Genomic DNA, 23,234 nt, shown 5'->3' on the forward strand with positions numbered 1-23,234 from the left:
GGAAAAGTGGCTTCACTTCGCTGGGCCTCATTTGTAAAATGGGGATGAAATGCCTGCCCCCTCAGACTGTAAGCCCGATGCCGGGCAGGGACTCTAGCTGATCCTCTTAAATCAAATCTACCCCGGGGCCTAGTGATGCTTGGCACCGAGTAAACACTTAAATGCCATAATAATAATAATAATTATCACGAATACATTCTCCTCAGGACCATCCGGGTGGTTCAGCACGTGCCCCAGAGCATCCAGAGGGGGTAGACACATTCCCTGCCCACAGTGAGCATAAAATCACTCTTCTTCCTCCCTCTGAGACTGCAAACCCCATGTGAGGCAGTCCAGTTTGGTTGTCCTGTGCCACGACGCTTAGCGCGGAGTAAGCATTTAATAACCCCATCACTAATTATTATTACTGTAGTATTAAGAGGCGGGGGGGGTAGGAAGTAATGATAATAATAATGTTGGTATTTGTTAAGCGCTTACTAAGTGCAGAGCACTGTTCTAAGCGCTGGGGGAGATCCAGGGTCATCGGGTTGTCCCACGTGAGGCTCACAGTTAATCCCCATTTTCCAGATGAGGGAACTGAGGCCCAGTGAAGTGACTTGCCCACAGTCACCCAGCTGACAAGTGGCCGGCGCCGGGATTCGAACCCATGACCTCTGGACTCCCAAGCCCGGGCTCTTTCCACTGAGCCACGCTGTTTCTCTGTGTGTATTTCCCCAGGCTGCATCCTGCTGGCAAGAGAGAAAGCGCTTAGTACGGTGCTCTGCACACAGTAAGCGCTCAATAAATACGATTGAATGAATTTAGTTTCAGGAGGATAAACTTCCCACCAACGCCTGCCCAGGTCCCGAACCCAGTTTTGTCCTGACTGGCTTAGAGAAGCAGCATGGCGGAAGTGAGAAGGTCATGGGTTCTAATCCCGGCTCCACCACTTGTCTGCTGTGTGACCTTGGGCAAATCACTTCACTTCTCTGTGCCTCAGTTACCTCATCTGTAAAATAATTTAAAAAATAGATAAACGGCGGTATTTGTTAAGTGCTTACTACATACAAAGCACTGTTGTAAGCGCTGGGGGGATACAAGGTGATCAGGTTGTCCCACGTGGGGCTCACAGTTTTAATCCCCATTTTCCAGATAAGGGAACTGAGGCACAGAGAAGTGAAGTTACTTGCCCAAAGTCACACAGCTGGCAAGCGGCAGAGCCGGGATCAGAACCCACGACCTCTGACTCCCAAGCCCGGGCTCTTTCCACTGAGCCACGCTGCTGGATTCGAGAGTGTGAGCCCCACCACCGCAGCACTTATTACAGCGCGTGACACATAGAAAGCACTTAAATACCATAACTATTATTTCCCACAGGCCGTTCCAGCTCCGCGCTCACGGCGTCCCTCCCTTTCGCTTTCGTTCTCAGGGTGTTGGTCATGGACGACGGACAGGTCGTCGAGTTTGACTCTCCGGCCCGGCTGCTCACGCGGAAGGGACTGTTCTACAGACTGGCCGAGGAGTCCGGCCTGGTCTGACGGCGATCCGGCGGCCCGACCGGCCGCTGCCGCGGCCCCGGGAGGGGACGGGATCCTCCCCTCCGACGGCAGGGCTCCGGGGCCCAGTGGACGAGGGCTGACTGGCCGGAGTCTCAAAGAAGTTGGTCCAGATTCCCCGGTGAAACCCCCAAATGGCCGCCAACACCCCGTGGGGCGCCCGGAAACCGTCCCCTTCACGGTCTCCCCGCTGTGGAGGTTCGGTCTCCGTGCTGGGCTCGGAATGGCTTCTGCTATCACGAGCCACCTGGGCGGCCGCGTCCGATCCTTTAAGCCGGGAAGTCTTGGCCACAGAGACCGCTCTGGATTCATCCGCGTCGCTGGTGCCACTGCCGGGTCTCTCCGACCGGGGAGATTCCCCACTGGGGGATGTTGTACCTAGGCCAAGGAGGAGCAGAATACTTCCTCCTCGGCCCCGGCGCCGGGACCGGGAGAGGACGTGGGTTGCCAGGTGAACGGAACTCCTGGCTCTACTCGGTGGGAACAGAGCCCAAACCGGAGGCCTTCGTCCTCCATTCTCCAGTCCAGAGAGCTCAACGGGGAATAAATTCTCCCCTGTTAACAGCTTCTAGACTTTCCTGAATAACAGCGGTATTTAGGCGCTTACTGTGTGTCAGGCACCGTACCGAGCACTGGGGCAGATACAGGATAATCGGGTTGGACACAGTCCTTGTCCAACATGGGGGGACACAGTCGAAGAGGGAGGAAGAACAGATATGTCATTCCCCTTGTATATTTAGGGAAACTGAAGCACAGATAAGCCAAGTGACTTGCCAAGGAAGAGAGTGGCGGAGCCAGGATTGGAACTCAGATCTTCTGAGTTCGTGGGATTCCATGTGAAGGTCCAGGGGCAGCCCCCGGGGGCTGGGGGAGGAGGAAGGGGCCACGTGACAGGAGGACACAGTGGACGCACGCTTGTTGGCTTCCGCTCCGTCTTGGGGGGCAGAGTGCCAACCGAGGGCACAGTGCTCACTCTCTCGCAGGGTTTATCGGAGACCGCGTAGCTCCCGGAGCGGCTTAGAGTCTCCGCAGATAAACCCAGGTCAGAGAACAGAGGCCTCGCACACACGCCTCTCGGGATTCCAGCCGGAGAAGATCAGGCGCGCTGCTGGGAAGAATGTTTATGGTATCTGTGAAGTGCTTATTATGCGCCGGGCGCTCTACTAAGCGCCGGGATGGATATAAGCGAATCAGGTCGGACCCAGTCCCCGGCGCACGTGGGGCTCCCGGTCTCAATCCCCATTTTACAGATGAGAGAACTGAGGCCCAGAGAGATCAAGTGACTGGCCCAAGGTCACCCAGCAGACAAGCGGCAGAGCCGGGAATAGAACCCAGGTCCTTCTGACTCCCAGGTCCGGGCTCCATCCACTAGGCCACGCTGCTCTCCTCTCAGGAACATCCAAAGAGAGACCGATTGGGCCATTGCAAAGGAGACAGACAGCCAACGAGAAAGCTGACGGGACGCCCGAAGGCCCGGGCCAAATTATGAGTGTGATCCATGTCCTAGAGCCAGGCCTGGGGACGGGTACAGTTCTGCATGGGTAGAGCCCAGACTGGCTCACCCCTCCTGCGTCTGCGGGATCAGATCGGACCAACGCCACACCGTCTCCAGATGGATGCTGAGGGCCCTAGGAGCCCCCCCCCCCCATTAATCTGGCCTTTGTCCATATCCACTTGTCTGCTACGTGACCTTGGGCGAGTCACTTAACTTCCGTGTGCCTCAGTTCCCTCATCTGTAAAGTGGGGATTAATAATAATGATGTTGGTATTCGTTAAGCGCCTACTATGTGCCGAGCACTGTTCTAAGCGCTGGGGGAGATACAGGGTGATCGGGTTGTCCCACGTGAGGCTCACAGTCTTCACCCACATTTTACAGATGAGGGAACGGAGGCACCGAGAAGTCAAGTGACTTGCCCAGAAGTCACCCAGCCGACAGGCGGCGGAGCCGGGATTAGAACCCGTGACCTCTGACCCCTAAGCCCGGGCTCTTTCCACTGAGCCACGCTGCTTCTGTAAGATTAAGTACCGTGAGCCAGGGACCGTGTCCAACCCGAATATCTGGCATCCGCCCCAGTGCTTAGAACGATGCCTGGCACATAGTAAGTGCTTAAAATATACCACAATTATTATTATTATTATTATAATATCAGGCTCTAGGTGGAGGACATGGCAGCTGACACCTTCCAGTCCAGAAGCGAGTCTGGACCCAACGAGAAAAGCCCCGAGATCCACTTTCAGGCGGTGCGGGCCACGCACGTGGGAATAGCCGGGGCAACCGGGACCATAACTCCCAGCAGCCTGGGGGACAACTGCAGTGTCGCCCGAAAGTGAGACCCAAGAAATTTCATGTTTAGCCCGGGTGCATTTTGGGTTTAGCTTAGGGCCAGATTTGGGCTGGCTTAGAGATTTCTGGCTCACGCAGAGCTCCGGGAATCAGGAGGGGCTTCTGAGAGGTGTCAGGGAGACGGGTGACAACCCGAGAGGACCAAGTGGCTGACGTCTGGAGGGGGGGTGTACAGCCTGGGACTCCTAGGTACGTGCCGAGAGCTTGATCCTGTCACCCCCCCACCCGTCTGCCACTGCTCTGCGCCCTCAAATTGCTCTTATCCTTTGGAACAGGCCAACGCCCTCTCGCTCAGTAGTGCAATGAGGTTTCTGGGGAAACCCACCAAAATCAGGTGTTCTGATCGCTCTCCTTGCTCAGGATAAGTGAGAATGTGGAAACCCGGCAGGGTTGGCGGCATCATGGGGCTGCAGCTTTTTTTTTTTTTTAAATGCTATTGGTTAAGCACTTACTACGTGCCGGGCACTGTTCTAAGCGCTGGGGTGGTTTCATTCAATCGTATTCACTGAGCGCTTGCTGGAGGCAAAACCCTGTATTCGGCGCTTGGGAGAGAACACTATAAGAGACACGTTCCTCGCACGCAACAAGCTTACGATCCGGAGGGGGATATACGAGGTGATCGGCTTGGACGCAGTCCACGTCCCAGATGGGGCTCAGAGTCATAATACCCATTTCACAGATGAGGCGACCGAGGCACAGAGAAGTGGAGTGACTTCCCCGAGTGACAACGGCAGACAAGTGGCGGAGCCGGGACTAGAACTAGCTTTCTCTTGCCCGAGTGAAGTGCGTCACGGAACCAGCTTCCACAGTAGTTACAACCCCAGCTCTCCCCGGGTGGATTTACTGCTTCTTGGAGGGCCGCTGTCAAGAGCATTTTCACACTCAGAACTGGGCTGGCTCGCCCTGTGGAACACCTCGACGCTGGCCTAGCTAGCGAGCAATATTCTCCTTCTCCTCTCCCCTCTCTTCTTTCTTTCCCCCTTTCTTCTCCTCCTCTCCCCTCTCCCCTTTCTTCTCTTCTCCCCTCTTCTTTTCTCCTCTCCCCTCTCTTCTCCTCTCCCTTCTCTTCCCCGTCTCTCTCTCATTTTAGCTGCCACTCTACTGCTGGGAAGGAAAAAAAAACCCCCAAAGTTTCCCTTTCCAGCTGCCCATTTGACCAACTGACCAACAGACACTCAAAAGCAGCCAAGCACCCTCCCCGAATCTAACATACGGTGAAGCGGGAGCCAGCGGAGTCCAGCCCGGCACGTGCAGCGGTCGCCCTTTGCGAAGCGGACGGGGTCCCGGGCGAGGGGCCGGTGAGCCCGTGCCTCCAGAATATTAACGCTCCCCTCCGGCTCAACGTCCCGCTGCCTCCCAAACCCGGCCGGGACAATCCTCCCTCCACCAGACCGGCTGGAAAGAAGCACCACCGCGCACTCTGTTGAAAGGTCCGTCCGGCAACTTGCATCCCGGCAGCCTTCTTAAACTGCTCGTGCCCACGCCAGTTGGTCGTATTTATTGAGCACTTACTGTGTGCAGAGGACTGCACTGAGCGCTTGGGAGAGTACGATATAACAGACACGTCGCCCGCCCACAGTCTACCGCCATACTGTTACCTTTCAGCAAAGGGCATGAGTTTGTGTTCAGGGGACGCCGCCTGCCCAGTTCCAGAGGGTTAAGCGCTCACCTGGACAGGCAGGGCCCCTTCTGATGGTATGTGTTAAGCACTTTCTATGTGCCAGGCACCGTACTAAGCGCCGGGGTGGGTACAAGCAAATCGGGTCGGACACAATCCCCGTCCCACACGGGGTGCTCGGTCTCAAAGTGAAGCGACTTGCCCGAGGTCCCCCAGCAGATAGGTTGAGCAGGGATTAGAACCCAGGCTCCCCTGACTCCCAGGCCCGTGCTCCATCCGCTTGCTTCCCGCAGGTACTGCCTTCTTCAAGGTTGGGGTGGTGTGTGGGGGCAAAGAGATGGACTTGCCTTACCTCCGTAAAGTTAAATGAGCTTTCCCGGTTGTGATCGGCCGGCGCCCCCCTCCATCCACACAGCCACCGGCCCTTCCCGCTTCCGCCTCGGTCCAGGGATGCTACCGGCATCGAGGAGCCTCCCGGAAATCCCGGCGCTGGAGCACGGGAAGCGGCGCTACGCGGGACAACGGGCACAACGGGGAAGCGAATCCCTCAAGGGGCAAGGGCCGGACCTCGCCTCTGTCCCCGGCGAACCACAGCTCTAGAAGCCTTCTGCCTCTACATAGCAAGGGTCCGGCGCTCTCGTTGACCAGGCAGTCTCGGCTACGCCCATCGAGACCACCCCACCGAGGTCGAGGTGGAGGAAGCTATCGTCCTCTGCGCCACCTGATCCCCCACCCGACCCTCCCGGTCCATCCCTGCCAGGGTCGCGATGACCCGGGGAGAGGAAACGGAGAACGATGCAGATCTTGAGTCCCATTCGAAACCGCCGGTGGGACCGACGAGCCCATTAAATGACGAAAGTATGGACGTTTTCAAACGAACAAAAAACGTTTACTGCAAATGATCGGCAAATATCCACGTTTCCAGTACAGTCATTACAAAAAGATGCCAGGAAAACTTGGCCGGTTCAATTTCAAAGACTCTTATAACTTACAAAAAAATAAATATTTTTGCTATCGTCTCAAGAGAGAACACTTCTCTAGTTTTGGATTCGAAAATCTGAATCTCTGAGCACGTCGGAGTTCGGTCTGCCTGTCTGGCCGTGGCATTCTGTACGTCGATCTCCACCTGGGCCTGCGTTTCTCTTCCACATCCTCCTCAGAACATCCCAACAGCCAGACGCATGCAAAGCCCAGCTGATGAGCATCTAGGAGTCTACCGGGAGTGAAGCTCGGTCAAACTCCTTTACCAAACGATTGCAGCCACCCGTTTTCCGGGACCGGTGACCGCAAACGAGAATCTAAAGTCGCCGGCAGACCACCCTGGGGCTTTTGTTTCCCGAACACGAACCCGCCACCGAGAACAAAGACCTCCGTGGCCCGACGACGGGTTCCTAGGACAGAGGGCGGAGGGCAGAGAACAATTTCGGGATCTGGAAAAAAGAACGGGAATACTCCACTGTGCTCTCGGGGCGGCTACGACACCCTTCTCTCTGGAGTGCTTTGCAATCGTTTACTTTTCCTCACCACATCCCGGTGAGGTCGGGGCCAACCATCGTCATCACCGCGTTTCTCAACATAGGAAAACTGAGGCGCGGGGAAAGGAGAGTTGCCGCCCAAATCTATGGCCGATACCCAGATCCGGGAGGCCTCCGACACCCTGGGTCACTTTCCTCTTGAACCAGAGGAGCCACCCTCCTAGGCTGTCAAACTCTAGGGCGCTGCCATGATGCAGTAGGACGTCGGCTGGTCTTCAGCCTCTGCAGCCACGCGGATCTGAAGAGACAGTGAACTTGGAGGCCGCTGCCAAGGGCGAGTAAGTGTCCGTTTCTAAAGCCAGCGTGCCACGACAGGATACGGTGCCTCCCCGGGGTATCGGCACAAAGCCAGAACCGCGGGTCGCCGGCCGGTCCGTCGGGATTTTCTACATTCCGAAATGGCAAACGCGGGTTCGGCGAGCAAGCTCTTCAACTTCGGGCGGCAGAGACCTCGAGAAAGGGAGACCCACGAGAAGGACGGAGGCAGGCGGGATGGAGGCGGAGGACTGAGGAGAGTCGAACGAGTCCTCAGATCCATCCGAGGCCACGTCTACAATTTGGTCACTAGCCTACTTACTACGTACAACCAATCTCCCCTTAGGACTGGCTGCAATGAGCAGACCCGGGAAAGAAACCTTAAAGAACGTCAGATTGCACAGTATGAGTGTATGTGTGCGGGGATGCATAAGGGTAGGTGGTATCTCTGCGTGTGGGAGAGAAAGAGACTCCCACCTACTCAAAAACTATCTGGTTAGGTAAGGGGCGCGTCATGAGTGACTGCTTTTTGGTTTGAACAGCAAAAGAGTGAGAAGCAGAGCCTGCTGAGTCCTCTCCGCGTCTAAGGCAAATGTCAGTTCCGTTTTGTTCTGTCCGGACGAGAAAGCGGCAGTCCTCATATCAAGCTGGCATCTCTGGCCATACTGTAGAAAATGCCTTTCTTCTGCAGCAAGTCGCTGGGGGAACCACATTCCACCACTTCCCCTTTATCCAGAACTAGAATCCTAGAACGGAAGGAAGCCGAGAAAGAAGGCGGGTGGCGGGTGAGGGGGGAAGAGAAGCAGAATAGTTAGGAACCGAAACTCTCCCTTGGAATTTATTCCTTGCACTCGTTTCCTAGATAATGGAGGAATAGACCATAAAGCCTTTCACTGGGGGTAACCAGGATGTTTTTTTTATTAGACAGAGAAACTCTTTAAGCCACCGAGGTATCATCCGGTTCCTAACCCTCCCAGATTGCCTAATATAACGCAATCCAGAGAGACTCTCCTCAATGGGCTATTGATCCATTCTTTCATCATTTATGCAACAGTGACAAAACCCCCGAGAGCCTCAAAGATAAAAATGATGGGAAGGAATTTCAGACTCACAAACTCGGTAGGAACCGAGAGGTCATTCTTTCCCGTCCCCTGCTCCATGACAGGTGAAAGACGAGACCATCAGGAACGAAGACATCAAGAATGGCCCTCAGCGTGATGATGATGATGATGGCATTTCTTAAATGCTCACTAGGTGCCAAGCACTGTTCTAAGTGCTGGGGTAGATACGGGGTAATCAAGCATGCCACTCTGGTGTTTAACTCCACTTTCCAACCAATCAAGTGATATTTCCTTATGTTTACACATAATTCCTTTGCTGCAACTTGAGCCCATTTTCTCTTATTCACACGGGGATACAGAGGGCAAATGACCGGTGTCCTCTTCACAAAACCCCCTCACACACTGAAATAAATACGTGGCCTAGTGAAATTCATTCAGTAGTATTTATCGAGCGCTTACTATGTGCAGAGCACTGTACTAAGCGCTTGGAATGTACAGTTCGGCAACAGATAGAGACAATCCCTGCCCACTGACGGGCAGGAGAGGGAAGGAGGGGGCAGGGTAACCAGCTTCTCTGCCACTGACTTATTTTGTGACTTTTTCATTAATATGTTTTTTAAGTGCTCACTATGTATCAAACTGTTCTAAACGCTGGGGTAGGTACAAGTTAATTAGGTCAGTCTCCGTCCCACATGGGGCTCACAATCTAAGATGGAGAACTGTGAGTCTCAGTTTCTTTAGACCTCAGTTTTCTCATCTCTAAAACAGGGACAAAAAACACAAGCTGTCTCTCCCTCAGACTGTGAACTCCGTGTGGGTCGGGCACCGTGTCTCATCCGATCACCTGGTATCCATCCCTACGTTTAATACCATATACTTCCACACGCTATTCATGGGAAGCAGCATGGCATAGTGGATAGAGCACGGGCCCGGGAGTCAGAAGGTCAGGGGATCTGATCCCGGCTCCGCCACTTGTCTGCTGGGTGGCCCTGGGCAAGTCACTTCACTTCTCTGTGCCGCAGTTGCCTCATCTGTAAAATGAGGATTGAGACTGTGAGCCCTAAGCAGGACAGGGACTGTGTCCAAACCAATCTGCTTGAATCCACCCCAGTGCTTAGTACAGTGCCTGGCCCATAGTAAGCGATGAAAAAATACCATCATTACTATTTATTATTTAAAAAGACAGTGCTTCAGTTTGTGTTTGTTCCCTAGGACAAAATATCTCCAGAAAGCCCCCTTTTTTTTGCCTTAGCCTTCCCAAGATGAGGTTTATCTAGGAATAGCTCTTAAAGAACTTCCAGGATTTTCCAGGAGAATGGGAATCTCAGCCCGTTGTTGGGTAGGGATTGTCTATCTGTTGCCAAACTGTACTTTCCAAGAGCAGAGTACAGTGCTCTGCACACAGTAAGTGCCCAATAAAAACGACTGAATGAATGAATGAATCCTCTTCTCAACTAGCAAAAAGCCAAGGGAGGAAAAAACAAAAAAATAGTCGCAATCAGCCCGTACCGGGCGGCATCCCGGGGCTTTACCTGGTGTAGTCCATGATGGTGTTGAGCCGATGGGCTATGGTGAGCACGGTGCAGTCGTCGAACTGCGTCCTGATGGTGGACTGGATCAGGTCGTCCGTCTCCAGGTCCACCGCGGCCGTGGCTTCATCCAGCACCAGGATCTTGGTTTTTCTCAGCAGGGCCCGGGCGAGGCACACCAGCTGGCGCTGCCCGACGCTTCGCCCCCAGGGGAGAAAGAGAAACCCCACGTTACAAACCTCACCGAAGACGGCTCGGTAAGGGGCAGCAGGCACTGGACGAGGGGGCCGGGGTGGGGGGGACGCCGAGGCCGGGGCTGTCTGTGAGGGAGAGGCCTGGAATGCTCTCCCTCTTCATAGTCATTCAATCGCATTTATTGAGCACTTACTTTGTACAAAGCACCGTATCCGACAGACGACCACTCCCCTCCCCTCTTCAAAGCTTTTTTGAAGGCACATCTCCTCCGAGAGGTCTTCCCTGACGAAGCTCTCCTTTCCTTTGCTTCCATTCACTTCTGCATTGCTCTGATTTGCTCGTTCCGTTCACCCCCAACCTCAGCCCCAAAGCCGTTATGTACATATCTATGTACATATTTATTTATAATAATGTCTGTCTCCTCCTCTAGGGTTCATTGTGGGTTAAGCGCTTTGTTAAGCGCTTATTATGTGTCAAGCACCATTCTAAGCGCTGGGGTAGACACAGGCTAATCAGACTCATGGTCATAATCCCCATTTGACAGATGAGGTAACTGAGGCACAGAAAAGTGAAGTGATTTGCCCAAAGTCAAACACAGCAGATAAGGGATGAGAACCCGGGTTTTCCTGACTCCCAGGCCCATGCTCTATCATTTAGGCCACGCTGCTTCGTTATGTCGTACTCTCCGTTTCTGTACTCTTCCAGGCGCTTAGTACGGAGCTCTGCACACAGTGAGCACTCGATAAATACGACTGATCGATCGATCGAGAGGGAGAAGAGACACTCAGTGGCTCTCAGCCCAGACTAGTTACTTGAGCCTCCAGAACCATTTCTATCTTCACTAGCGTTACGCGAAGGGCCAGGACCTGGGGGGAATGACTAGCTTGACGACCCATAAACTGAAGTCTGGCGCTCCACCCCAGGTGCTCTGCATCCAAAGCCTCGCCCATCCAGTGCTCCAGCTCCCGCACCCCACCCCAACTTCTCCCACTATGTTGAAACTGAGTGGACAGAACACGGGCCTGGGAGTCAGGGCGCCTGGGTTCTAATCCCGGCTCGGCCAGCTGATTGCTGTGAGACCTTGGGCAAGTCTTTTAACTACTCCGCCTCAGTTTCCTCAAGTATAAAATGGGGATTAAATACCTATTCTCCCTCCTACTTAGACTGTGAGCCCCGTCTGGGACAAGGACTGGGTCCAACCTAATTCCCTTGTACCTACTCCAGTGCTTAGAACAGTGTTTGACACACAGTGAGCACTTGAATACCATTTCTAAAAAATCGACCTGGGTTCTAATCCCAGCTCCCCCGCTTTTCTGCTCTGTGACCTTGGGCAAGTCACTTCACTTCTCTGTGCCTCAGTCACCTCATCTGTAAAATAAGGATTAAGACTGTGAGCCCAAGGGGGACAGGGACTGTGTCCAACCTGATTACCTTGTATCTTCCACAGTGTTTAGTACAGGGCCTGGCACAGAATGAGCACTTAACAATTGCCATTAAAAAAAAAAAAAGGTGCCCACCGTGGAAACCACCTGCAGTAATTTCCTGCTGCAGCAGCAGCTAATGGCTTCTTTTTTTTATGTCACTTTCTCAACTGAACAGGACTTCAAAATTTGGGGCTTCTCTTTCCAGGTGGCTCTTCCATCACGAACCCTTAAACTCCCTTAAACCCTACATGTTGGTGCCGGCTGGGGAGCGAGGCTGAGAAGCCTCACTCTACGACCTCACCATCTTCTCTCACTGGACCTGAGCAGCACTGACGGCGGGCTGCCAACTTCTCCTCACCCGAGCAATTCGAATCGCAAGTTCAAACCCAACCCAAAGCTCGGGATTTGGAAAGGGGAAGCCTGGCCCGCAGCCGGGCGTGGCCTCCACTCGCTCTCCGTGGCCCGCAGAGAAAGACAGAGCTAGGCGGCAAAGCCCAGAGGAAAGCACATCTTAAAATACCAACAAGGCTAGCTGTTCATCACGAGGCTCAACTTTAAGAGCCACAGCCACCAAAGTGTTGCGGGAGGCCAACTGTATCAGGGCCTGGGAGTCAGAGGGACCTGGGTTCTAATCCCAGCTCTGCGACTTGTCTGTTGTGTGACCTTGGGCAAGTCACTTCATCTTACCTCATCTGCAAAATGGGGATTAAGACTGTGAGCCCAATGTGGAACATGGACTGAGTCCAACCTGATTAGCTTTTCTCTCCCCCAGTGCTTAGCATAGTGCTTGACACATAGTAAGCGCTTAGCAATACCATCATTATAACCATTATTATTATTGTTCCTCTCCAAGCGCTTAGTACAGTGCTCTACGCAAAGAAAGTACTCAGTAAATACCTCCGATTGATTCAACCGCACACACAGCCTCAGCCGAGGCTCCTCGGCACTCCTCTGCCCACCACCGCCTGTTTTACCTCAGATTCTCCCCGCCTTCAGTGCATTCGTGATTCAGTTTGTCGGGGAGCAGCGACACAAAGTTCTTCAGGTGAGCCAGCTCCAGGGACCTCCAGATGTCCTCATCCGAGTACTGGTCAAACGGGTCCAGGTTCATGCGCAAGGAGCCGGAGAACAGGACAGGATCCTGTTGGGGAAAGAGCACAGACCCACGGTCACCCAGCGACCCGAGGGGACCGGTAGAGCGCTGACAGAGTGACCTTGGTTGGGAATGTTAGCAGGAAGCCCGTTTCCTTGCCATGTTTACCAAGGGATGCCTTCATCTCTCCCTCGCTTGCATTCTCGGGACATCGCATCAGAGAACACCTCGGTCCTCCAGCTACACTTTCGCAACGAAACGGCCCGCGGCGGGGAACTCCAAGTCAGGGATTTGTTTGTAATCCCCAAAGGCAGAATAACCCAGGATTTTAAATTTGGAATTGGATGCATCAGTAAAAAGTAATGTGGACAACAAAAAAAAGCACAGGCCCACATTCCAGTTCTCAGGCGACCCATTTATGGCATTTCATGGCAGCAGCACGGGAACTAACGGGGAACGATCAGATAAATCACCCTTCCAACTTCTTTGGAGATGCTTGGCCTGAAAAATCGCCCTCTTCTCCTTAATCCCTCTTCCCCTGATACGTATATTTTGCTTTTTGTCTCAAAAAGAAAAAAATAAAAGCTTTATCATTCTGAAATCAATTCCTGCCGGTAGGAGTCTTGCTGAAGGCTTTGGAGAGCCCTGCATTTGAGTCAATCAAGGGAGCTAAGAAATGGTAAGCACTCAACCCACCTCCAGCCCCACAGCATTTCAGAAGAGACCCTCCTACTCGCTCACTTCTCCCATCTATAATGTACTTTAGATGTGGTCTCTCCTGCTTCACAGCAAGCTCCCAAGTGTTTATTACAATAATTAGGGTACTTGTTAAGCACTTACTATGTGTGAGAACTTATGCGTATGTGTAAGAACATGTGTACGGTTTAAGCGCTGAGGTAGATACAAGGTAATCAGGTTGAATACAGCCCCTGTCCGACATAGGGCTCACAGTCTTAATCCCCATTTTACAGATGAGGTGAGTGAGGCCCAGAGAAGGTAAGTCATTTGCCCAGGGTCACAGAACAAACATGTGGCGGAGCTGGAATTAGAACCCAGGTCCTTCTGACTCTCAGGCTCTATCCACCAAGCCACGCTGCTGCTTTATCACAGTATTAGCACTCAGTAAATATCACTGACTGACTGAAATTATCTTGGGCTAGAAACTCAGACGGCTGAGTTTCTGAAATCCTAAATGGGGAGGAGGAGGAGGAGGAAGAAGAGTAGCTCTAACAGAGAACTTCATTCCCAGAGGGGCAGGCCTCCAATCAGGTCTATCGTCAGTAGAAAGGGGTCTGGAACCGTCCTAAGCGCTCAATGAGGACGCAGTCGGACCTGGGGAATGATGGTGATCTTGAAGCGGAGGTGGTGCAGCCCGATCTTGGCGATGTTGACTCCATCAATGATTATCTCTCCTTCCGCCGATTCATTGATGCGGAACAAGCCCAGCGTGAGTGAAGACTTCCCGGCGCCTGTCCGCCCCACAATCCCAACCTGTCAGGAAAAGAAACACCGGGAGTTTAAGGGGATCCTAGGCTGTGAACCATCAAGTGGGGGTCGCTGTCGCTCACTGCACTGGCCTTCTGGAGGCTTCCCTGTGCAGCTACCGATGACCACGATGACATGGCTGACCTTCCCTCACCTCAGCTCCCCAAACACACCGACAAATTGCTTTCTTCTTCCGGGGACTTTGTGACCAGTGAGAAGAGGAGTCCTGAAAATCCCAACTCTTTGGCTCTGGAGGGTAACATTTATGGGGTGCCAGCCTTAAATCCTGCCTATTTCCTCGGCAGCCAAAGCCAAGGTGCTCTTGAATTACGACAAGACAGGGAAGCCCATGAATCACCTGAAAACCTAACCACGCTGAGCGGAGGAGAGTGGTCAGGTGTCCTCATTTCACAGGGGCAATACTAAAATGTACGGGCCTTTCCCCATACTCTCCTTGAGTCCTTCGGGACACACTTAGGGCTCCCTAAAAACCAAAGTTTACCAGGATACAATCCCTTAAAAAAGAAAAAAAGGGAGGGGCAACAAGTTCACGCAGGTATCTCTGCCAATGGGCGGGATAAGAGGAAGGGGAGGCGGATGCACACCTCCCTCCTTATACGAGGTAGGGGAGGGAAGTGGGGGAAAAGGTGGAATGGGGCCTAGGCTCAGAAGCCATCCTGATGGATAGACCTCAGGGCTCCGCTCAGAGCCACACTAGTACCCCAAGAGCTCCAGGCCGTGGGGGTCCTGGTAACAAGACCAAGGAACGCTCCCCCGCCACGCCCCCAACCAAAAGGAGAAAAAAAACCCTGTCTTGACCCCAGAGCTCCTTCCAATTATCGCTCCATCTCCCCCCTCCATTACTCTCCAAACGCCTTGACTCCACTTCCTCTCCTCCAATTCTCTCCAAGACCCTCTTCGACCTGGCTTCCGTGCCCGTCCCTCCACCAAAACCGCCCTCTCAAAGATTGCCAATCATCTCCTTCTTGCCAATCCAACGGCCTCTACTCCACCTTCATCCTCCTCAACCTCTCAGCTGCCTTCGATACTGTCGACCACCCCTTTCTCCTGGAAACATTATCCAACCTGGCCTTCATTGACACTGCTCCCTCCTGGTTCTATCTTTCTGAAAGCTCCTTCTCAGTCTCTTTTGTGGGCTCCTCTTATGCCTCCTAACCTCCTTACTGTGGGGGTTTCTCAAGGCTTCTATTCTCTATCAACACCCACTCCCTGGAAGAAATCATTCGCTCCCATAGCTTCAACTACCATCTCTACGCATACGATTCCCAAATCTACATCTCCAGGCCTGATTTCTCTCCGTCTCCGCAGTCTCGCATTTCCTTTTGCCTTCTGGACCCCTCACTTGGATGTTCCGCAAACGCCTTGGATTTAACATGCCCTAAACAGAACTCCTCATCTTCCCACCCAAACTCTGTCCTCTCCCTGACTTTCCGACCACTGAGAAACAGCACCGCCATCTTCCCTGTCTCACCCAGAACCTTAGTGTTATCCTCGAATCATCTCCCTCATTCAATCCACATATTAAATGGCAACCAATCCCCCTCGGTTCAACCTTCGCGACATGGCTGAAATCTGCCCTTTCCCCTCCAACCCAACTGCTACCACCTTAATCCAAGCACTTATCCTAGGCCTCCTTGCTGATCTCACCTCATCCTGCCTCTCTCCCCTTCAGTCCACATTTTAATCTGGTGGCCGGAAACAGAAACTCTTTACCATTGGCTTTAAAGCACTCAATCCCCTTGCCCCCGGCTACCTCACCTCGCTGCTCTCCTACCAGGGCCCACCCCGCACATTTTGCTCCTCTAAAGGCCAACCTACTCACCGTACCTCGATCTCAACTATCTCACCAACTGCTCGTCCACACCCTCCTTCTGTTCTGGAATTCCCTCCCTCTTCATATCTGAGAGACAGTTACTCTCCCCTCCTTCAAACCTTTATTAAAAGCACATCCCCTCCAAGAGACCTTCCCCGACTAAGCCATCGTTTTCTTTTCTCCCCTCTCTTCCGCGTTACCCTTGCGCTTGAATCTGACCCCTCTGCTGACCTTTCCCGCGGCCCCATGCGGCTTATGTTCATCTCCGTAATTTATATCGACGTCTGTCCACCCTGTAGACTGTAAACTCGCTGTGGGCAAGGAACGTGTTTTGTTTTGTTTTATGGTATTCGCTAAGGGCTCACTATGTATCAGGCACAGTTCTAAGTGCTGGGGTAGATACAGGTTTATCAGGTTGGACCAGCAGCGGCTCTGATATACTATATTCTCCCAAGTGCTGACTGATTGACTGATGCCCCCGACCGAAAGCAGCAGCAGCTCCTGCTCCTCTGGCCTGATCTGGGCCAGATTGGCTACCACTTGGGTGGTCACGGCTGAGAAAGGAATCATCAGTTGCGGGCAAGTAGCCCCTTCCCCTTCCCCTTCTTCTTCAACCCATCTCCTCTTCACTCCTGTATTCTTTTTCCTTCTTTTCCTTTCTTCTTTCCCCTTAACCTTTTGCCCCTTTCCTCTCACCTCTCCCCGTCCACCTCCCTTCATAATAATGACGATAATAATAATAATAACGGTATTTGTTAAGTGCTTATTCTGTGCCAAGCACTATATTAAGTACTTGGATAAATTCACGGTCTGACACAGTTCCTGTCCTTCAACAGCGTGGCTTAGTGGACAGAGCACAGGCCTGGGAGTCAGAAGGAACCGCGTTCTAAACCCGGCTTCACCACGTCCGCTCTGTGACCTTGGGCAAGACACTTCACTTCTCTGTGCCTCAGTTACCTCATTTGTAAAATGGGGATTATGACTGAGTCCTGTGGGACGGGGACTGTATCCAACCTGATTAATTTGTATCTATTCCAGTGCCTGGGATATAGTAAGTGCTTAATGAGCACTATTATTATTATTAACAACAGGTATTGAATCCCCATTTTACAGAAGAAGAAAGTGAGGCACAAAGAAGTGAGTTGTCCAAGGCCACACAGCAGGCAAGTGGCCAAGCTGGGATTAGCACCCGAGTCCTCTGATTCCCAACCCCATACTCTTTCAAAAGGCCACAGTGCTCCCTTTTGCTCTATCTACTTGGATGCTCCAACCCCTTGTTGTCTAGAATTCTGATCGCCTTAGGACAGAGGACACGACCTTAGTCATACTTTCGGTCAAAGGATCGGCCAAGGTGAGTCGAGTCAGTTCCCCCTACCTGTTTACGCATCGTGCTGAACGGTGCCCCCTTCCCCGTACGCATTCCGAACGGTGCTCACTTTCCACAAGGCAAGAGCCCCGAACCTGCCTCCTGCCCTCCGCTGTGTGGGTGCGGGAGCAGACGGGGCAGCCCAGAGGGGGCTGACATAATTACTGCATCCCGGCTGAGCGGCCGGGCTTACCTTCTCACCCCCGTCAATGGTGACGTTGATATTCTTCAGGACTAAATCCAAGTCCTCCCTGTAGCGTAGCCCAAAGTCTCGGAACTCCACTTTGCCTTCCTGAGGCCAGTCGGGGGCTGGGGCCGTCTCCTCGATTTGCCAAGGTGCCTGCAGACGCAACCAGGAGGTTTTTTCTAAGTCAGTCAATCGTATTTACTGAGAGCTTACCGTGTGCAGAGCTCCAAAAACTAAGTGCTCAGGAGAGTACAATATAACACTAAAACGGGCACGTTCCCTACCCGAATAAGTTAACAGTCCGGGGGTAGGGGGGAGAAAGAAATTAATATAAATAAGTTATATACATTAGGAAGGAAAAGCCCCTCCCTTAAGCATTTAATAAGTGCAATCCCTACAATCTGAAGGAGCATAAAATCTAGTGTCAGAGATGGACACGAAAATCAATTACAGGTCAGCGACAGCGTTTAAAGACTCTAATTATTGTCTGTGGAAGTAGCATGGCACAGTCTATAAAGCCTGGGTCTGTGAGTCAGAAGATCTTAGGTTCTCATCCCAGCTCCGCCACTTCTCTGCTGTGTGGCCTCGGGCAAGTCACTTCACTTCTCCGGGCCTCAGTTACCTCATCATTAAATGGGGATTCAGATTGTGAGCCCTATGCGGGACAGGGATCGTGTCTGACCCGATCTGCTTGTAACCACCCCAGCGCTTAGCAGAGTGCCTGGCACATAGTAAGGGCTTAAGAAATACCATAATTATTATTATTTGTAATGTATTCCTCTTCTGGGGTTGCCTGTGTTCCCTGTTCAGTCAAGTTCTCGAGGGACATGGATTGAGTCTCAATTACCTTCTATTTATCCCAGTGCGCAGTAGGGACTTAATAATTCCATAATATTAGCAATAATGGAAGGGAAGCACTTGGGCACTCAGTCACAGTAGCACTCTGGTACATACTGACGTACGCACTCTACCGCTTAACCGTTTATTCACCTATCCTTTCCTTCCATTCACTTTTTGTCTTACCGGTAAAGAGTTCTGGGCGACTTCCAGGTTAGGTGGGGAAATCCTTAACGAGGATTGCCTCTTTCATCTCTATTGTACTTTCCTCCCATGCACTTCAAAGAGTGCTTTGCCTACAGAAGGCGCTCAATAAATACTACTGATCGATTGCTTAGAAGGAAGAGAAAGGAACGAGGTACGGCAAAAATCCCCGCTGGGCCCTCCCCAGTCTATACGTCGCTCTGCGGCTCAGATGACGGCTCTAAGACGTCATTCTGCCTATGTCGCTTCACCCGTCAAAAACTCCCCAGGTTACCCGACCCTTTTGGCATCAGATCAGAAATGCCTGACCATTAGCTATCTCCCTCTTAGTTACTTACTCTCTTCACCCACTATCCCCCAGCTCACACTCATCGTTTCCTTCAAGATCACCTTCTCATCATTCCTCGTTCTCCACTCGCCCACCTCCGACCCCTCGTTCCTGCTCTCTCTCCAGCCGGGAACTACCTCCTCCTTCAGGTCCACCAGTTTGTCACTCTCCCCCTCTTCAAATCCCTTTTGAAATCCTCCTGCCTCTAGGAGTCCTTCCCTGATTTTTTCTTTTCTCCAAGTTATCCCTCGCAACTACCCTCTCGGCACTTTTGTGCCACCTCCACGCTTATGCACTCACAACCACTTAAAGCATTTCTTTACCTACAGACTTGATTACTCCATTGTTTATGCACATTTTCTATCCCGTAGCCATTCTTCCCTTCTCTTTTTTCTCCTCTCTGCAATTATTTTGTGCTGTTCTCTCCCATTAGATTGTAAATGCTTTGAGGACAGGGATCATGCTTTCTAACTGCTCTCCCTAGCACTTAGCACCACAGAGTGAACATAATATGCACTCAATAAATACTGTTAACTGATTAACTGGTGGATAGAAAGTCAGTCTACCACCCACTCTGAGCAGAGGGCAGATGCCAATTCTTCCACTGAGAGGCAATCTCGTCTACGACACCGCTGACCCTTTTCCCAAGTCCACCCTTCGGCCTGGAACTCCCTCCCCCTCCACATAGGCCAGACCACCACTCTCCCTAACCACAAAGCCATTTATTCCAAGAAGCCTCCCCCACTGAACCTTATTTTCTCAAACTCCCTCTCTCTCCTGCTTCATCTAGGCACTTGGATCTCGGCATTCCTCTCTCCCTCAGCCCATAGCACTTACATACATACCCATAATTGATTTATATTAATGTCTATTTCCCCCTCTAGATTACAAGCTCATTATAGGCAGGAAAATTGTCTACCAACTCTCTTATAGTGTACTCTCCCAAGCATCCAGTACAGTGTTCTGCACACAGTAAGAGTTCAATAAATACCATTGATTGATCAGCTCATTGATGCGCTCTGGAATATAATGAAGAGGAAATGCCCGTCCTGAGATGGCGATAACCAGGAGGTGACCCAGAGAGGGCAGCCAAAGATGTAGGCACGACGCTGCCGTCTGCAGATGGGCTCGGCAGAGTTGTGGAATCAGACTGGGGGGGGTCACGCGCAAGTCCCTAGGTTAGCAGCGTGGCCTAGTGGCTAGAGCACGGGCCTGGGAGTAAGAAGGACGTGGGTTCTAATCCCAGCTCTGCCCCTTGTCTGTTGTGTGACCTTGGACAAGTCACTTCACTTCTCTGTGTCTCAGTTCCCTCATCTGTAAAATGGGGATTGAGACTGGGAGTCCCATGTGGGACACAGACTGTGTCCAACCCCATCTGCTTGTATCCACCACAGCATTTGGTACAGTGTCTGGAACGTAGAAGGTGCTTAACAAATACCATAATTATTATTATCATGAACGAGAGAGGAGGGTCCAATTCAACTCCCAGCTTCCAAGGGACTTCAGCCTTCTGCCCAGCAGCTCCAGCACAAAAGTGGGGTTCTTCTCCTCCATCCCTGCCTAGCCTCCACAGTTTGAGCTGTTTCATTTAATGATTAATACTAATAATTGTGGCACTTATTGAGTGCTTACTCAATAAATGTGCCAGGTACTATACTAAGTGCTGGGATAGATAAAGGCGAATCGGGCTGGACACAGTCCCTGCCCCGCACACGGCTCACAGTTTTAATGCCCGTTTTACAGATGAGGTACCTGAGGCACAGAGAGGTGAAGTGTCTTGCCCGGGGCCACAAGGTAGACAAGTGGCAGAGCCAGGATTAGAACCCATGACCTTCTGGCACCCAGGCCCATGCTCTATCTACTATACCATGCCGCTTGTTACCCCAGAAACAGTAACAATAGTTTTTATTAAGCACTAACTGCGTGCAGAAGCCTATGCTACGCCCTGGGAAAGGATGCCCGGGTGGAAATTAGACACACTCTCTGCCCCTCACGGGTCTCACAATCTAAACCACCCTAGTTCCCTTCCTTTCCTCCTGGCACATCCAGTAGGGCTGTTCAAATGTCAGAGTGCACACGAAATATTTCGAATTGGTAAAGCTTTTTCAATTTTTCAAAGCACTTTCACCTTAAGTTCATCTCGTCCTCCCAACGGTGCTGTGAGGTAGGGAGAGGGGAGGTAGCCCTCTGCCCGTTTCACAGAAGCGGAAACTAAGACTCAGATCGATTTACCGGGTTGCCCCAGGTCACGCGGCAGGCCGGTGGCCGAGGTGGAACTAGAACCCAGGACTGGGTGTCAGCTGCAATGTCTTTCTAGGACGCAACGCCGTCTCAGAACGGGGAAACGACAGGCCAGAGCGGCATTCCGATGCACTAGTACCACCATGATCCCAGAGGGGGCACTAAGATCCCAGACCTACGGGCAGGGAGTGTAGAGGCTCCTCACACTGCCAAGCACCAGACTCCACGCAGCCTGCTTAACCCCAAATCTCCGCGACTCTGACACTTGCACCACTGGCCTTCTAACAGAGGCCCGTTTCGGGGGCTGCTGCATCATTTCCTCTTGGCATTTTTGTGACTCTTGGGATCTCGATCGGTCTACTTGTTGAGGAGAGAGAGAAAGTGCCTCTTGGACGACAAGAAATCCCCTGTATGGGTTAACAAGGCACGATCTCTTTGGAGGCAGGGGGATGGATTAGATGACCTCTTCCAAGAGGCCTTCCCAGACTGAGCTACCCCTTTTCCCTCTGCTCCCTCTCTGCTCCCTCCCGCCTTCTGCTCCCTCCTCCTTCCCCCTTTCACCTCCCCTCAGCTAAGCCCCCTTTCCCTCTGCTCCCCCTCCCCTCAGCACTGTGCTCATTTGGATATATTTTTATTACCCTATTTATTTGGTTAATGAGGTGTCCATCCCCTTGATTCTATTTATCGTGACGACGTTGTCTTGTTTTTCTCCATCCGTCTCCCCCGATTAGACCGTGAGCCCGTCACTGGGCAGGGATTGTCTCTATCTGTTGCCGAATTGTCCGTTCCAAGCGCTTAGTACTGTGCTCTGCACATAGTAAGTGCTCAATAGATACTTTTGAATGAATGAATGACCTCTTAAGGATTTTTACCAGCCCTAGGTTCATGGCAAGATGATCTTTTCAAAGAAACCAGGGAACCTCAGCAAATTCTCTCACGTGCTCTGGCTCTCTCTCTCTCTCACACACACATATATACACCACACCGTCTTTACCTCCTTCTCCGTTTCTGAGTACTCCTTGAGCCTCTCCACAGCGACGACGTTCGTCTCCATCTCGGATGACATGCGCACAAGCCAGTTCAAGTAAGCGGTCACCTGCAGAATAAAATTTCCCAAAAGAAAATCGATCAACCTCACTTACTTGGCTCTCCTGAGGCTCCCCATCTGCCACCACCTCCACCCCCAAATTCCTCGGGGAGAATTAGCCCCAAAAATCTCTCAAGGGAAAAAAATTTCCGAGTAAATGTCTAAGGGGAGTAGACCAGATCTTTTCTGGGGCCAACATGCCTCCGAAAAGTCTGGGGAAAGCAAACCAGGATGCTTTATAGCCAGGCACTGAACTTGGGGTAGAGACAAGCACAGCGGGTTGGACACGGTCCCTGTCCCACATGGGGATCCCAGTGTTAATTCCCATTTTACAGATAACTAAGGCACAGAGAAGTTAAGAGCCTTGCCTAAGGTCACCCTGCAGACAAGTGCCAGAACCCAGGTCTTTCTGATTCCCAGGCCTGTGCCCTGTCCAGTTGGCAATGATGCTTTTAGCTACGCACAGCACCAGGGAACAGCAGTGCCTTAAAAGGAATTTTACAGGCACTGCCAGCATAATGCACCAAACCCCGTGGCGACCTACAAGTGCCTCGGGTCCCGCGGGTCTACTCGAAATCTGGGACAGTGTCGGAGACCCACTCCAAGGGGTGGGGTCCCGGGAGTCCCATCCCAGGCTGCCTCCTGACTCAGAATTCCCACACGACAACTCTCCCCAAATTCCGGCAGGCTTTCGGCGGGGGTGGTTAGGTTTGGCCCAAGGCCTTCGGGGGTCTCTAGCCAGCCCACGTTCATCCTGAGGTGTCGACTTCTCCATCTGAGCAGAGGGTTGAACTTGGGGGGCAGGGATTTTAGGGGAAATGAGGATAGGGAGGAGACGGGTTTCAAAGGGGTAAAGGGTCAGAAAGCTGCCGCTTACTTTCTTTTCAGCCCTGATGGGTCTCAGGTCTTATCCCAGATGTAGAACGAGCAAATGTGGGAGTCCAGAAACTGCGGGGGCGGGTGCCATCGCACTGTCATCCCTGTGAAGTGGGCAGCTATAGTTCCATCAGAGTGTGAACTCTTCCCTTAGAGTACAGTTCCCTGTAGGCTTATTTCAGTGCCTTAATTCTGTGGAC

General features: G+C 52.2%; 2 protein-coding genes across 6 annotated transcripts in view; one reads left to right on the plus strand and one right to left on the minus strand.

Annotated features, from left to right (window-relative positions):
- Positions 1-2,099, plus strand: part of ABCC6 (ATP binding cassette subfamily C member 6) — a 48,502-nt gene extending 46,403 nt beyond the window's left edge. For 3 of the 4 annotated variants that reach the window (XM_029057834.2, XM_029057836.2, XM_029057837.2), the window contains one exon: positions 1,409-2,099. In XM_029057834.2, the coding sequence (XP_028913667.1) occupies positions 1,409-1,517 (109 nt within the window). In that variant the 3' untranslated portion in view covers positions 1,518-2,099. Of the gene's footprint in view, positions 1-1,356 lie in introns of all 4 variants that reach the window. The other variant, XM_029057835.2, reaches the window with a different exon arrangement.
- A 4,265-nt stretch (positions 2,100-6,364) lies between these two features.
- The window catches only part of ABCC1 (ATP binding cassette subfamily C member 1), a 115,984-nt gene continuing 99,114 nt past the window's right edge, over positions 6,365-23,234 (minus strand). For both annotated transcript variants that reach the window (XM_029054615.2, XM_029054610.2), the window contains 6 exons: positions 22,066-22,167; positions 17,468-17,614; positions 13,922-14,080; positions 12,471-12,637; positions 9,881-10,075; positions 6,365-8,033 (listed from right to left, as the gene is read on the minus strand). In XM_029054615.2, coding sequence (XP_028910448.1) covers positions 7,925-8,033; positions 9,881-10,075; positions 12,471-12,637; positions 13,922-14,080; positions 17,468-17,614; positions 22,066-22,167 — 879 coding nt within the window. In that variant the 3' untranslated portion in view covers positions 6,365-7,924. The remainder of the gene's footprint in view (positions 8,034-9,880; positions 10,076-12,470; positions 12,638-13,921; positions 14,081-17,467; positions 17,615-22,065; positions 22,168-23,234) is intronic.

Source organism: Ornithorhynchus anatinus, chromosome 2 (genome assembly GCF_004115215.2).
Source record: "Ornithorhynchus anatinus isolate Pmale09 chromosome 2, mOrnAna1.pri.v4, whole genome shotgun sequence".
Classification (NCBI taxonomy): domain Eukaryota; kingdom Metazoa; phylum Chordata; class Mammalia; order Monotremata; family Ornithorhynchidae; genus Ornithorhynchus; species Ornithorhynchus anatinus.